Below are 15,480 nucleotides of genomic sequence, written 5' to 3' on the forward strand. Positions count from 1 at the left end.
CACAGGTAAACATAAGCACCTCCCTATTGACTACCTCCTTCTCAAAATTTTGACCTCCTAATTTTGTTACTCCCTTGACAGTGTTTTCTTCTCATGTCCAAAAGTTACTTGCCATACTACATGGACAGATCACTCAATTTTCACTGCTGTCTTTTTATCTCTTCCACCTTGTTCTCTTATCTGAAGGAGCCACAGCACATTTTTGCTGATTTTACAAGGTAAGCCTGTTAAGTTGGTTTAAATTTGACTGGTGGTATGCATGACCATCAAACAATTAAGGTGGTCTTGTGGTTGACCCTAAGCTTCAGCATCTACAAGTCTTGAACAACAGGAGTTTAACTATAACCAGATTACACCTGCTTATCATATTAACAAAGGAAATTTCAAGGAGGGACAATATCAGGTCTGAGTAGCAAAAGGAGATGTTAAATAGAATTTTCAGAAACTCTACACAAGTTTCAGGCAAGGAAAACAAAGGTCATTGGCTCAAACAAGAGTAACTTCAGGCAGTATCTTATAAATCTTTGCAAGCAAAAATAATTTTAATTTTCATTGGAAGTTTTTTATTTTAAATTCATTCTAATAGTTTGATCTAAAAATGTACTTGTTACAAGATTACTTTTTTTCCCTTTATCTGTGCGGCCTTTAGCCACCCGAAAATTATCTTACTACCTGTAGGTCTAGTAATGATCCAACAATTAAAATGAAAGATCAGTATTTATCTCCTTATGTAAAATTAACAGCACTGCACAAACTCACAAGCAATATTATCACCTGAGTCTTAATTTGAGTACTGAAAATCCCCTGTCCAGGGATACTTTGTTTTGCACAACTACACCTCTGCACTAGGGATGCACAGATCATCCCTGTAAATGGTCACTGGTTCTGTCCTTTTCCCCCCCTGATGCTGTATATGTTTTTATTCCAGAGATTACCTAAAAAGCCTCTCACATCACTGCTGTTCCAAAATTAAATATGGATTATAGCTTTCCTGGCTATGCTTAAAATAGTAAAAAATAAATAAATACAATACAGAGTATCAATAAGGGCATTGTCAATCTGCATATTAACACAGTTTCTATTTAGGGAATTTGCAAAAAGCATCATTAGAGATGCAAATTAAGGAGATTAAGACATTTAGAAATTTTAGTCAAACCAGGGAAGTGCTATTGTCTTTATGATGTGCTAAGATTGTTTCCTTTCAAGCTGTGCATTTGAAGGCCTAATTACAGATACTTGCATTCTGCAGTCTTTTCTGAGTTGAAGAGGAAAAGCAGGTGGCAGGAGGGGGGCAGATTTATGTCCTAGATAATATTCCATAACAACTACAACTCCTGCTGCTAAACAATCCTCAGGCAACAGCCGCCTACTCCTGCTCATACCTTTAGACAATTCACCAGATCCTGCCTATTTAAACAAATAAATCCCTAGGCTGCAAGAGCAGTAAAGACCAGTGAATTGCTCAGTGAGAGACTTTTGCTGAGGTGGCCTTTGGGTTTCAACATTTACCCATCCTTTCATGGGACTAGGGCCACCATAAAAGTATAGTCAGGTCTCATCTGTCCTTTTCTCACCTCTGAACTTCCCTTCCTCTTCTGCATTGCTCTTCTTCCATGCAGCAGATGAACAAAACCATTTCCTCCTAGGCACAGCACTGCAACAGTGATAAAGTTTCAGCAAGCAGCTTACTGATGCGTAAGTAGAAAACCAGATCACGCTTGAGAAATGCATCTCTCAGCAACACAGCTACATAAATCACAAGCATAGCCCAGGTGAAGGTGAGGATAAGGACTTTCATTTCAAAGGGCTTTTTTTTGTAAATGGTGGGCACAACATTGCTTTGGCTTGTTGCATTTTATTTCAAGCATTAGCTGAAAATGCAGTTGATCCCCATGCAAAGTCCTGGCATTAAGCCTGTGTATCCTTAGGCCCCGCACAGGCTTATCCTTGGGCTAAGAACAGAACAAGGATTTCTCTAGTTTTATGTAGCTGTGGATTTCCATGCATGTGAAAGAAAGCAGTTCAAAAAGCCAATCACATTAAGAAAGATAATGTAGGAATATAAATTGCCAGAAAATCCAAATAAATCACTGTGCTTTTAGTGTTCCTTTGAACAGTTGAGCACGATATTATCATGGCATGTATAGTACTTTCTCTCTGGTTCCGTTGTTAGGACTGGTTGATTATTACTTTGAACAGTAATATTTCTTTATTTTCAAAGAATTATGTAAAATTAAAGAAAAAGAGAATTCAGGTACACTCAGATTCCTGAGGCCAGTAATACCTTCCTTCCAGCTACAAGGAGAATTGCTGATGAGCCATTTGGAAACTTCTTTCTAGATCTCCTTCATTTTCTAAAATCTCTTGTTTTCATCATATGTTGTTTTGGCATAAGAAGAAGTTGCTGTACAAGGATATGCAGACAGGTCCTGCTCCTGTGATCCCATCTGTATGGAGATTACATGACACTGAAACTGCAAAAAATATTAAAGATAGGCCCATACTTACTCAAGGACCGTGATGCTACTAATGTGAGGGTTAGAAAAGTGTTATAGGGTAATTTCTAATCTAAGCTGTGTAAATTCTTAGTTTAAATTTTCCTAATGTTCACTTCATATTTAACTTCTCACTGATATACAATTAGACAAGAATGGGTCAGCCTCTATACCTTTATTTAGACTTAAAATTCAATGTATGAATAAATAAATCTAAATAAATATAAATAAACTTTTAGATGCTGAACACCAATATGCTTACAAGTACGCAGTGGCCTCTTAAAATGACGTATCATGTATTCTTTAGTATGAAAAGAGGAAGCTGAATTCCAAATATCGACTACATGTAGGAAAAGGATGTCTTTGGGCATTGAACTAAGAAGCAGAGTCATTTCAAAGCTGTAGCTCCCCACTAGCTGTAGCTGACTAGGCAGCAGATCCCACCTTCCCACCTAGCTGGGTTTGGGTAGAACCCAAAAATGATCCTGAGGTATCTGAGGCTCTGCATCTTCAGCTCATGGCCTGTACTTCTTTATGCACTCTTGAAGGTGGACAAGGTTCCCCCTGCAAGTTATTTAATGAGATATTAAATTAATTTATTATTTACTTGTAGGAAAGTTATGGAGATGCATACAACAGTAGACACTGAAAAAAGCACTGCTTTCTTGGGAGTGTTTCAGATTTGCTTGTAAAGCTGACCAAGTGTTAACATCAGAAATTTGTAAAAATTAAAAAATACAGTGCTTATGTTTTTACACAAACTCACAGAACTTCACCGTACCACAGAATATACTATTGTAAAAGATTTGATAATAATTTGTTTCTTCATTTTTAATTGCAACATGCTAGGTCTTTCAGCTGAAAATAACCATTAGCATTCCTTTGAAATCTTTCAAAATAACTGATTTTACTGAAATAAATTCAAAACTAAATCTGTATAGTATTTTGTGGACATGAAATACATATTTCAGCTCCAAATCTTGCTTTGTGCTTTGTGGTGCTTGAAACAAGGTGTTTTCTCCAAAAATTGTTTCCAGCCTTTGAAAATTAAACAACCCAGAATGTCTATATTTGCTTAGTCTTAGTAGCTACAGTAATTTCCTAGACTGCATACCTTCACATGCATTCTTTTCTTGTTATGCTTTGAAAGCTTGTTGCATTTTTCCCCTTAAGAGATTTAACATGCTCCAAAAACTAGTTCACATCACACAGAAATCACCTTGTCTTCCACCTACCAAGCTTTGGCTCAACTTTTATACAACAAGCTTGTATAAATTGATGCCTTCCTTTAGCTGGATATCCCTGTGAAACTGCTTCAATGTCAGAAAAAGGAAAAAGGAGATAACAACAGAATTGATTTCCTCAGCACAGTTTTAGCACCTGTGCAAACCAGTTGCTCTTATCAGGGTAAAAATTAATTCACATACGTTGTGCCCACTCACTGATGTTAGCATTCAACAAGTACCTGCTGCTGCCTTTTCCTGGACATGATCTTGATGAGATTTCATTGACTGAAGGTATTCTACATTTCTGGAATGAGTTGTTTTCCCCTCCTTCCTGCTTTACATATGCCTAATGCTTTCACTATGAGTATAGCTCTTAAGAGCAAGGACATCCTTTTAGCTGTGAGTTGATGGATTTCCTGACTCAGGAATGGTGAATGGTTTCTAGATGTTCCTATAATAACACAAAAGAAGTATCAATTTACAGTAAATAATTTCACCTAGGAATGTTAAATTAAGAACCTGCCATATATTAAAGAAAATATATTTCAAGCCTTAAGTTTTGGTTTTCTTTTTATTAAGAGTCTTGGTGGAGATTCAAAGCAGACTTCAAGCAGCAGTGGTGTCCACCATCTGTCTCTCCACCAATGTGAAGACTCTTCCACAGAAGCTGCATTGTTACCCCTCTCAGACTGTTCCTTAAGCCATATACTGTTCTTTACATGCCTACAGTTTAACAGATAGCTCATGACACAGTATTTTTGGTCCTCTCTCTCTGTCCCCCTCCCCACCAGCCTTTCCCAGTTCATCTCCTGCTCGATGCTTTGCCCTTCCAATGTCTGATGTTAATGACAGGTAACTGACCTGTGCACTGCTGAAACACTTGACATTTTAGTGCTGTGTCATTCTGAATGCATGAAGCACACGGGTTACATCTAGAAGAAAATTAAAGGCTTTATTTCTGATAACGCTTAAAAACCAATATATATGTATCCCAGAGTAAACATGTGATGCATAGACAATAAACACATTAAGCAAAAGCATTTCAGCATAACTTTGAAAAGATGGGAAATTTGAAAATGAAGATTCCTGTTTATGTAAAAATCTTAAGAAGTGAATGAGTGGGAACTATATCAGAAATATTCAGAAAAATATTCTTTATGAAGAATAATTCTCCATGGTGGAGAATCAGTGAAATTTAGAGTTTCAAGGTATTTAGGAAAACTGGAATATTTCAATAACATAGGTGCCATGCATTGTTTTAAGTTGAAAGTCTTCAGAAGCAACACCTGAACATTCATGCACAGTAAAACAAGCAAGAAAAACTGCAATATGGATAATCTAATGGGGTTTGTGCCTTTGTGATCTGTGTTTATTTTACCTGTGGTAGCCTGGCCAGCAAAAACCTCACTCCCTATGGTGATGTTACATTTAACAGCAGCTCGGTGGTGACAATGGTGTGGCACTAACCATCTTTGTCAGCCCTCACCAGCACCTAGCAGGGCTGTCCATGCAGAGAACAATGGCTACTGCTTTCCTGTAGCACCCTCACAGACAAGACCACACTCTGGGAGTTTAGGCAGCAAATGTTTATTTTTACCTCTCAGCCGTTGGTACAGAATGAGAGCTAATGAAAAACTAGCAAGGAAGACTTGAGAAGCAATACCTCTTTGCCACATCTTCCTGAATTCTGATAGCTCTGATTTATATATGCAATTTTCATAGTTGCCACTAAGTACAGCACAAGTAGACATTCATATGCCTGCTTTTAAGTTATCTCTAGAAGTATTCCTATGGCACATAGGCATTTAGGCATATGGCTCACTTCTGTCCCTATCTCACTGCTGAAAGTGACTGTCCTCCCAGAAAAAGTGACAGTCCTCACAGATACTGCCCCCCAGAAAAAGATCCACCTCCATCTTTTTCTTGTAAAACATAAAACAAAGGTAAAAGGAAGAAAAAGGAAACAATTTAAAATAAACTCTAGAAAGTCTTTTAGGTAAGCAGAGAAACAGAGACAGAGAGTCATTAAATCATTTTTCAGTATTACAGGAACCTTTTCATGTTACACTAAGTTTCCTTTTAATTTCCCAGTTGTTTGGTTGCACAGGCAAAAGAATTAGGGAAAGAAGGTCAGCAAAAAGATAACAATGCCTGTTTATAACAGCCATGAGATTAATCTAAAAAATAGTATTTCTGCATTTAATGAGGGTTGAGGACAACAAATGAGAAATTATAAGGCTACAGTTCCTATTATCCAAAGTGCTGACAATATGTATGTATAGCATTTTTTCGTAGCCTGGGCTTTATGTAGAGTGGCTATTTTTGATTCTCACAGCATGGTTTTGTCCTTGCTGTGTGTCAGGTAAGCAGCTACCATCAGAGTAAGAATCACACAGGGGTAGGAGAGTCTCTGTCGAACAATTGCAAGAAGACATCAGTATAATGGACTTGAGGCTGAATCCACTATTAATTCTATTCTTGTCCACATGCATCTGAAACATCTTTAATCACAGGGGGTTTAGTATTTGTAAATCAGTAATTTTACTTATGGGTTGATATTTTAAAGGATTGGACACTTAGAGAACAATTTTCATCATAGAATATTAAAAACCATACACTGTTCAGAGCTTTGCTGAAGATTAAATGCCATTTGAATTCAACAGGATAGTATTTTGTTTCAACCAGCATAAGATAATGACTGACCTCTATAGTTCCTACGTGTCTCAGTATTTTAAATGTCTTTTTCCCTACAGAATACAAAACAAAAACAAAAAAACCCAAAACAAAACAAAAAGAGAGGATGGCTTCCGCAAAAGAGGCAAAAAAAATGACAGAAGAGAGCCTCAGAAGTATTTTAGAAGTATCACTCCTTTATTCTGTTCCTTGGGGTGGAATTTATCTGAACAATTGTATAAGTAAGTCCAAAGTACAGGCATCTATGTTATAACTGAATACCCTTTCTAATCCATATAGAGAAATATGTACTCCAGGGAATGATTTTTCCAGACCTATTTGAAGTGTAGATTTTACACTAATGTGACTTGCACCCCCCATTCCCTGTTGACTACTGAGGGAACCTACAGGAACACTTTATATCATGGATATCTAACCATCAGCAAGGCAAATTCTGCTTTCTGTTGCATGGCAAAACCACCATATATATCCCTGCCCTCTCAAAGCCTGTTTGGATTTGGCTACACCTGCACAGCATGTTTTCTAACAAGATCTATTTGAGAGTGGGTGAAGCCCACCTACTCCAGCTCAGGGTACAGCTTGTTCTTTGCTTTGCAGGTTCATAAATTTGATGCAGCAGGTTAGAATGGTACTGTTCTTCTGACCAGCTGCATTTAGCAAATGAAACTGAGGAAGAGAAGAGCCCATCCAAATGCTTAAAGTGCATTTTCAACTGCAGGGAGTGTGCAGAAGACATACAATCTCAGAATGTTGCCTTTCAGTACTGGACTTGGCCAGGTGACAGGAATTAGCACCCCTGACTGGAAACTGTTCTTATAACTAGGCAAATCATTCCTATCCAAGTTTTGTAGGCTTGCCTCTTTCGGTTAATTAAAAAAATGAAAAACTTGCTTTAATGTAGTTCACAAATTTTGACATAATATGTGAAATGGATAAATAGTAATCTCAGGGCGAATCTTACAGGATTAGAGACTAAAATTGTTTGCAGGCAATAGAGGTTTCTCAGGCTATTATCAGCTCTGATAGGATTTTAATCAGGTGTAGAATATTTTATTTTCAAATTTGTGATTCCTGCCAAATTTAAGGTATGGCATCTCTTATTTAGAATCTCTTTACTGCTTAGAAACTTGTGCCAGATGTCCAATGAAGGCTTGCAAGCCATTACATGCTACAAGTCAACAGATGTTGCATTTCTTTAAGCTTTCTATTTGCTCTAAGGTATGTATTTTGGCAAACACAGAAGTTAGGCAGTGTGTTAAACCACTAGATGAATTATAAGTTAGGCAGTGTGTTAAACCACTCGATGAATTATATGTAAACTGTAGCCCTGCTAGCACTGTTAAAACCAAGTAGTTGTGGATTTTAAAAATCCACCTGTCCAGCAGTGGATTTTGCATTTGATGTGAAACATGTTGCAAAGCAACACTGAAATATTGTAAAAGAAACAAAGTAAAACAAACATACAAACAAACCACAATCATCTTGCCCAGAAGGAAGCCCCAAAATATCTGGTAATCCAGCTTTGGTATGGTGTAGCCCACATGCTGCCTTGGGCATGGCAGCACTAGAATAATGTAAGTATTTGTTTATTTGACTTTCCCACACCCCGGAGAAGCCTCCTGGCTCCCAAACAGGTCTGTTGAAAAGGCAGTCCTTTATGACTTCCTGCTTCCAGAAACCAAACAACCAAGCCAAAAATCTTCATGTGGAAACACTGCTCTTTCGTTTTGGATGCATGGAAAGCAGAGCATTAAAAAATATCCTGCTGGAAGCCCATCCTTTATCTGCTGACCACAAGAACACCAGTGTACAAGTGTCCTTCTGTGTTGCTGTACTCCCCCTCCTCTGCAGAAATCCACAGAGGTGAGTGAGCCTGTAGCCATGAGCTACAGCTCAAGGTTGGCTGGCAGGCTGGGCAGCAAGAGTAGGAGGAAGAGGGAGCAAAGGGCAGGAGACTTACACTGGCCATGAAACTGAACTTCGCTGTATTCCAACTTCAAGCACCTCCCTTATTTCACTTTTCACACTTTTTTTTGGCCAAGTTTAATTAGAGACAGTTATACCTGGCTAAAATAGTTCATCCCTTTGAAAAGTTGTAACATTGTTGGAAACCAACTTCAAAAAACATACTTTTTTCAGCTCTAGTATCAAGGAAGGATTCAAACCTGCTATTTTTCTCCAAGTTCTTTCATAAAGTGTGCGAGAAAAGGGAATACAGGGTGTCTGGGATGTCAGCTATTCTTTTAGGTATTATTATGGGAGATCATCTGTGAAACTTTCTTTGCTGCCCTGTAATTTACACCACTACTGCTGGTAATGACTGTAAGATATATATGAGCAGCACTAATGGGTATGGATCACTGTTCTCCTAGACTGCAAATAAAAGGAGCACAGGGAACGATGACACTGTATGATAGATCAATGCAGCTGCAGATTGGTCCTTAGGCTATTCAGATTATTTTCCTTAAAAGGCATCATGCCTCACACATTCTGCTGAAGGCTATCCATATCCATTCAAGTCCATGACAGCTATTCTTAGACATTCCTTCATTTTTAACACCACTGCTAAGACTGCTAGCGTAATTTTTAATGAGAATGAGGAGACACTGTGTCTTTTATCAGGTTCTGATCTATTTAGCTTAAATTAAAACTCTTTGTCATATTTTTTCCCTATGCTTATTCAAAGGATGAGTGAGAAAATGTCACAGAACAGCTACTTGTGTCCTCATTAACATTCATGACAAAACCTTCCGGCCGGGCTGGTTTCAATTGCTGATGGAGCAATACTTAAAAGAAATTGGCTTGTGTGTGAAACAGCTGCTCAGCAATGTCACTATGCAAGGGAATTGGTGATAATAAGATGATACTATTACAGCTACACTAGGAGCATAATATATTTTAAGCTGCTTTGAGGTATACAGTGGAGGTCCAAGAAGTGGAGCATGATTACTTGTCTGTTAGGAGAAGGAAACAGCTGATCATTAAGTGTCTGCTCATATGGGTTAGTCTTACACAAAGCCTTGAGGTAAGAGAAAAAATTGTATCTGCTGGGATTCTTCACTTCCTGTGTGTTTCCTGTCTGCTGGAAAGGCTTTTTGTTTCTCCCCCTAGTGTTTGGAAGGGTATGTGTGTCCCATTGCTGAAAGAGGTATTGCACTCTCTGCCAGGACCATCGAGCACTTGTTGTTTCATAAGAACTTTTCTTATTTCAAGGCTTTATTTAATTGGCAAGATTCTTAGGAGAAGATTCTTTGGATCCTCACACATCTATTAGTGAAATCCCAGATACTGATTTTGCTTGAAATGACCATCCAGTATGTCAATGCAATGACAAATATGCAGATGATAGCAATACAGATGTAAACATCTGCACATAAGGCTCAGCCAAGAAACAACTGGCAGCTGGCATTATGTGGTGCAGTGACTTATGCTAATGCACACCACTTGTCTAGAACATGAAAACTGGAGGAAGAATTATATTGTCAGATCTTTGGTTCTGAGACATCTTTGAATTTCATATACTATGAGGAATAAATGAGTCTGGAAGAATGGAGCAGTCAAAAGTCCCTTTACAGTGACAGCTCTTTAGAAATGTGGAGTACAAATGAATAAGAAATGAAAGATTATAAAGGGCTTAAAGATGCAAGAACTGATAGGCAATTAAAAGAAAGGTATAATTTTTCTGATCATAGATGGTTCCAAATAGTTTAGTAATTTCTAAAGTTCTCTGCTACAAATTTAATCTTTAGCTGCCACTGCTTTTAACCATTACAGACATTTATTTCTTGTATAGATTTGGAAGTACCACAGTTCAGGTGAAACAAAATATAAAACTGACACAGAAATTATATAGGCAGCCAGCAGGCTGAGGGAAGGGAATCTTCATCTCAGCTCAGCACTGATAAGGCCACACATGGAGAACTACATCAAGGTCTCCACTTCCCAGTACAAGAGATATATGGACACACTGGTGCAATCCAAGCAAGGGGCAGTAAGATGAGCAGGGGACTGGGCTACCTGACCTAAAAGCAGAGGCAGAGAGAGTTGGGACTCTTCAGCCCAGAGAAGAGAATGAGCAGGGAATCTCATCAATGTGCATAAATACCCAGTGGGGGGATATATAGCCCAGTGACAGCAGTGGGTAAAAACTAAGAAAACCAAAACAAAACAAATCAGGAGATTCCATGTAAACACAAGAAAACACTTTATTGTGAAGATGGTCAATCACCAGCACAAGTTACTCGAAGATGCTGTGCAGTCTCGATCCGTGGAGATATTAAAAATACGGCTGCACATGGTTCTGGGTGACCTGTGATAGCTGAGCCTGCTTGGAGCAGGAGGGTTGACAAAGCCATCCCCATCACATCTCAGCCATGCTCAGATTCTGTGATCCTGTGTAAAAGTGTTTGTCTCATCAGAGGCTAAAGAGACAATGTTCAAGTTACAGCAGATTGAATTTCCTTTTAGATTAAATCATGAATAGGAATCCGGGAAAAAATCCTGAAAAGGAAAACAGATCTCAAATTGCCTCTCAAAATGGAAATCATAACATCCTATCTATGCTTAAGTTATCATATCTAAGCTCTATGGTTGTGAGGCAGAAAAAAAATTAAGAAAGATAAGGCTTATGAAGGTCAGATGAAAATTCTAAAGAGCTCACACACCTCTAGAAAATCTTATGTTGCAAAACTTAGTATTACCCTAAGATGTCTAGTAAAGCATTGAAAAAACCCTGTAAAATCTACAAGATATCCCTTTGATGTCCTTTCAAGACTTCTCAAAATTATATGAATGTCTGAACAAAAAAAGAGCTTGGCAGCAACTAGAGTTGAAATTAACTCCTCAAGGGACCAACACTAATATCTATCCCAGCATTACTTAGATATTCATATATTCTTTTATTACTTGCATATGCTACTCTTGACAAACACAGGTACTGTGCAAAACTTCCATAAAATCATCACAATTGGCTGTATCTGTTTTGCTATTTGTGGTGTACTAGCATTAAATGGCAGAATCATGCATCAGAATTCCTTTGTGCAATCACAGTACCAAATTAAAAAACAACAACAACAACAAAAAATAGATTATGCTCAAACAGTTAAAGCACGGACCTTAGCTATTGCTTTATACTGAAAAGCATCATAGCATTTTAAACTGCAAGAAAGCTAGCTGCTTTTACACTGAAAGCCTATTAGGTGAATATATTTTTCCATTAATGTCTTTGCCCTTCTGGAAAGAAGCAATTTTTCCATACAAGTGAACAAATTTTGAATAGCTTTAAAATAGCATTGAAATTCTGAAAGCATACACAAAGTTCAAATGCTCTCTGATAAGACATCACATTGCAAATTCCCTTTAAAACATCAATAATAAGAGAGAAGAAACAACTTAGTCTTTTATTCCAATTTTCTGTGGAGCAGATCCCAGAGGGGAGTATTTACGCCCAATCAGGAACCTTAAGCCGTACCTTACCATCAGTATTAAGACACAGAACTTCAGATTACTGAAAAAGCTGTAATGTCTTTAAACTCAATGCAATACAGAGAGGCCTGAAGTTGACAAAGATTTAGCAAAGTGCTGTCTGAACTCTGTGGTCAATGAGCCCAGTGTTTTCAGTGTGCCACATGGTCACTGAACACCAGTTCAGTGATCACCCCAGTTTCCTTCCAGGAATAAAAAGCCCTGTGCATGCTCGAGATGGTTTGAAATGTCTGTTCTGCTGGCACACTCATCTTGTAATGTTACACACAAATTCCAGATTTTTTATTTTTAAGATCCTTTGAAAACAGCTACTTTTTTAAAATCCACTACTTAAAAAAATTATGCTTTTACATTAAAAAGGGAAGTCATCATAACTCAGAGCAGTGCACAGTCATCCCCACCTTCCAAGGACATTCTCTAAATTACATTAGCATCTGATCTGCTAGAGATTTTCCTCCAGCTCATCTTCATATTACACTTTTTCCATTCCTTTTTCTTATAATTCATTTTTTCTTCTGTGTCACATTGAGAGAATCAATATTAGAAAAAAAACTCTTTAATTGGATAATAATACAGAATTACCCTAAGGAGTTAGAGTCATCTTCACTTCTTTCTGAATGGGATTGAAGAGTTTTGAAGCAAGCTTCCAAGTTCAGAGATAACACTTCCACAATTCTCCTAAATGTGTGCATATGATCCATTACCTGAGGTTAGCCAGCTTTACCCACCTATTTGCAGGATTTCCACCTACATGCAGCTCTGCAATTCTCTTTGCAATGCTGATTTACACCTCTTAATGCCAGACTCTTTTCAACTTACACATATGCAGAAATGTTCAGGGTGACACTTTCAATACAAATACAGATTTCATATTTAGATAAAACCATGATTTGAAAACTTGGACATAACCATAAAAACAGCTTAATGTTCAGACAAACACTTAGCAAATTGTCACACCATAACCTTGATCTTGAAAAGATCTTATAAAGGCTGATCAAAAGGAAATAAGGCCCTCAAACTGTTCTTTTCTGTTCTTTCTAGGTAGAAAAGATGTGTTCAATCAACTGCTTAAGTGGTTTGTATGATAATCTCTCTCAAACACAACTTGAGACCTTAGTGTTTGGAAGCCAGGAGCCCTCTTAGAGCCTCTGTACATCACAAGAAAATCATGCAGGAAAAAAGAAGCCTTAAGGCTATAAAAAGGCAGACTACACAAACACTGCTCTGCAATAACAAAAATCATGGGAGATCCACCGTTCATCTTGCAACAGTGAACATAATTACAAACCTAAATTTTGCATTTGAAACTAGGAGACAAAAATTATAAACCTCTCTATGCATATCTAATCTCTTTTTTCAACATTAGCCAAGCCTGCAGGCACTTAACAGTCTGATTCTTGATGTCATTGTAATTAAAGGCAATACTCACAAGGCTGATAAGCATACCAGCTGTATATTAACCCTTATCTTAGCAAAACTGAAAACTGCAAATGTGATATCTAATTGTAAAGAATAGAGCATTGGAATTTATTATGGATATTATGGCTTTTAAATCCCATAACCTTGAAAAAAAGTAAATTATATCCAGCCTACCATCAAACTTCTTGTGCCGGGATACGAAAGTCGTGCGTACAAAGTGACTTGTCTCCTCCACCAAGTTTTCAAACTCCAGTTTGCTCTGTTGGCTTAACTTGTCCTCCATTTCTGAGGTGCAGCATGTATATTCCTGAGGGCAGATTCTCAAATGTTCCCCTGGAATCAGAATAAAAGAAGAAATCAGAAATATTTGAAAACTGATAGAAATGTGCCAGAACCAAAAAAAAAAAAAGGGTCTTCAGTTTTGGTGGGCTACCCAGGGAGCTCTTTAAGGCTAGACATGAAGAGCTTGACAGGAAACATCTTGAATTTGTATCAACAACTTTGCTATAGCTGGGTATTCCTCGAAGGGGAGAGAAGACACTTTGCAGAGTTGTTTTTATACTTTAAAAAGTAAAATTGCCTCACACCAAAAGTGTTCTCCCATGCTGAAGAAGCTTTCCACATTTACTGAAGCATACTTAAAATTTGAAAAAAACAATTGCTTGCGTTCTGTTTGTTTTCAAACTGCCTGGAGAAATATCTAGTGAGATGACCTATTACAAGCCTCTGGAACCGTCAAAAATTGCAAAACAAAAACTATGTTGTCAAAACCTGAAGAACAGAAATTATACATTTTTGTAGACAGGTCCCACTTGCCCAAGTGCACCAAAACATTGTTCCCTTCTCCCCTTCCTTCCCCTCTTCTTAAGTGTATTTTAATGATTGTGTTTGGGTTTTCTTGGGCAGCATTTCTTGTCAGACTGAGCAAGTGCTCTGCTGAATAGGAGAAAGCAGTGAATAGTTTAATTAATGCTTATGTTATATGGAAATGCAATGTAAAAGGTAATGAAAGCCTCTTATTTAATTTAATAGATTTATCTCTTGAAGCACTCTGCCAGTTCTTCTGACAATATTGCTTTCTTCAGTACAATTTGCACGTGGAAACCAATTCTTCAGCTCATGAAATTAAAATGGTCTGTTATTACATGAAATGTGAATTTCCAATTGACACTGTACTAAGGGTGTCAGAAACATTTAGCTTGGTTTGTACAAAGGCAGAAAATTCTACCATTTCCTCTTGAGAAATAAAGAGAATGATCTGCCTGTATGATTAAAGTTACTTGTAAGGCAATGAAAACATTTAGCTTTCTGTACACCGAATCCTGATTAAAAATCCCTCTGCAAATCTCTTAAAGGTGCAAATAAAATGATATACAAAGCCCAAGGGTTAAATAAATACTGGGGACCTGATTCTCATTTCCATTGAGGCTCCTTTCTACCACTGCTGAGCCATAAAGAAGACTAAAATGCAATTTATACCTACTTTAAGGCTGCTTTTCACCATTCTTATTATGTAGTGAGGAGAACCAGGCCCTAAGTTTTATGCTTCCCAGGGGTATAATACATTTAGCTGCTGCATCATTCTGAAGACAGCATCAAAAAGAGATTTGCACATGCTTAGAATAAACAGTCTTGAGTTTGCCCTCACCTTATTCGAATTTATGTTTTGGTTCTCGAATGAAGTCTTTTAACTTGAAATTTAGTCATTTCTCAACCCTGACTCCTCACCCCATCTTAATTTGTTTTTTCTGCAAGAGTTTGTAATATATGAATTATAATGCCATAAGGTTTCTTTTAGCAGTCTCAAGACTTTTTAAAAGCTCATAGCTATAGATCTTCAGAAAGGATCATTTTGTTATTATCAGTTACTGTTTGGCAGTACTACCTACAAGTCCCAGTCATGTCCAAATGAACCATGATATAAAATTTTGTATAAAACTGGGAAAAAATTATATCCCATGACCATCAAAATATTGTAAGGATTGCTTCCCATGTCTGCTACACCCTCCCACCACAAGAAATTAATTCCTCTCCATCCTCAAAGTCACACATCTAAGCCATAAACAACACATACAGGGACTGGTGAGCCAGCTGCTGTCAAACATAAAAGATAGTGGCAGACTAATGTTTGCCTTACCCTCTACATCTCTGTCACATTAAAC

At 37.6% G+C, this 15,480-nt stretch overlaps 1 protein-coding gene across 2 annotated transcripts in view; it reads right to left on the minus strand.

Moving 5' to 3' along the window:
* GPC6 (glypican 6) overlaps window positions 1–15,480 on the minus strand; it is a 732,729-nt gene that overhangs the window by 497,821 nt on the left and 219,428 nt on the right. For both annotated transcript variants that reach the window (XM_071430981.1, XM_071430980.1), the window contains exon 2: window positions 13,493–13,651. In XM_071430981.1, the coding sequence (XP_071287082.1) occupies window positions 13,493–13,651 (159 nt within the window). The remainder of the gene's footprint in view (window positions 1–13,492; window positions 13,652–15,480) is intronic.

Source organism: Agelaius tricolor, unplaced genomic scaffold (genome assembly GCF_023055355.1).
Source record: "Agelaius tricolor isolate 1412-34295 unplaced genomic scaffold, bAgeTri1.0.p SCAF_7, whole genome shotgun sequence".
Taxonomy (NCBI): Eukaryota; Metazoa; Chordata; class Aves; order Passeriformes; family Icteridae; genus Agelaius; species Agelaius tricolor.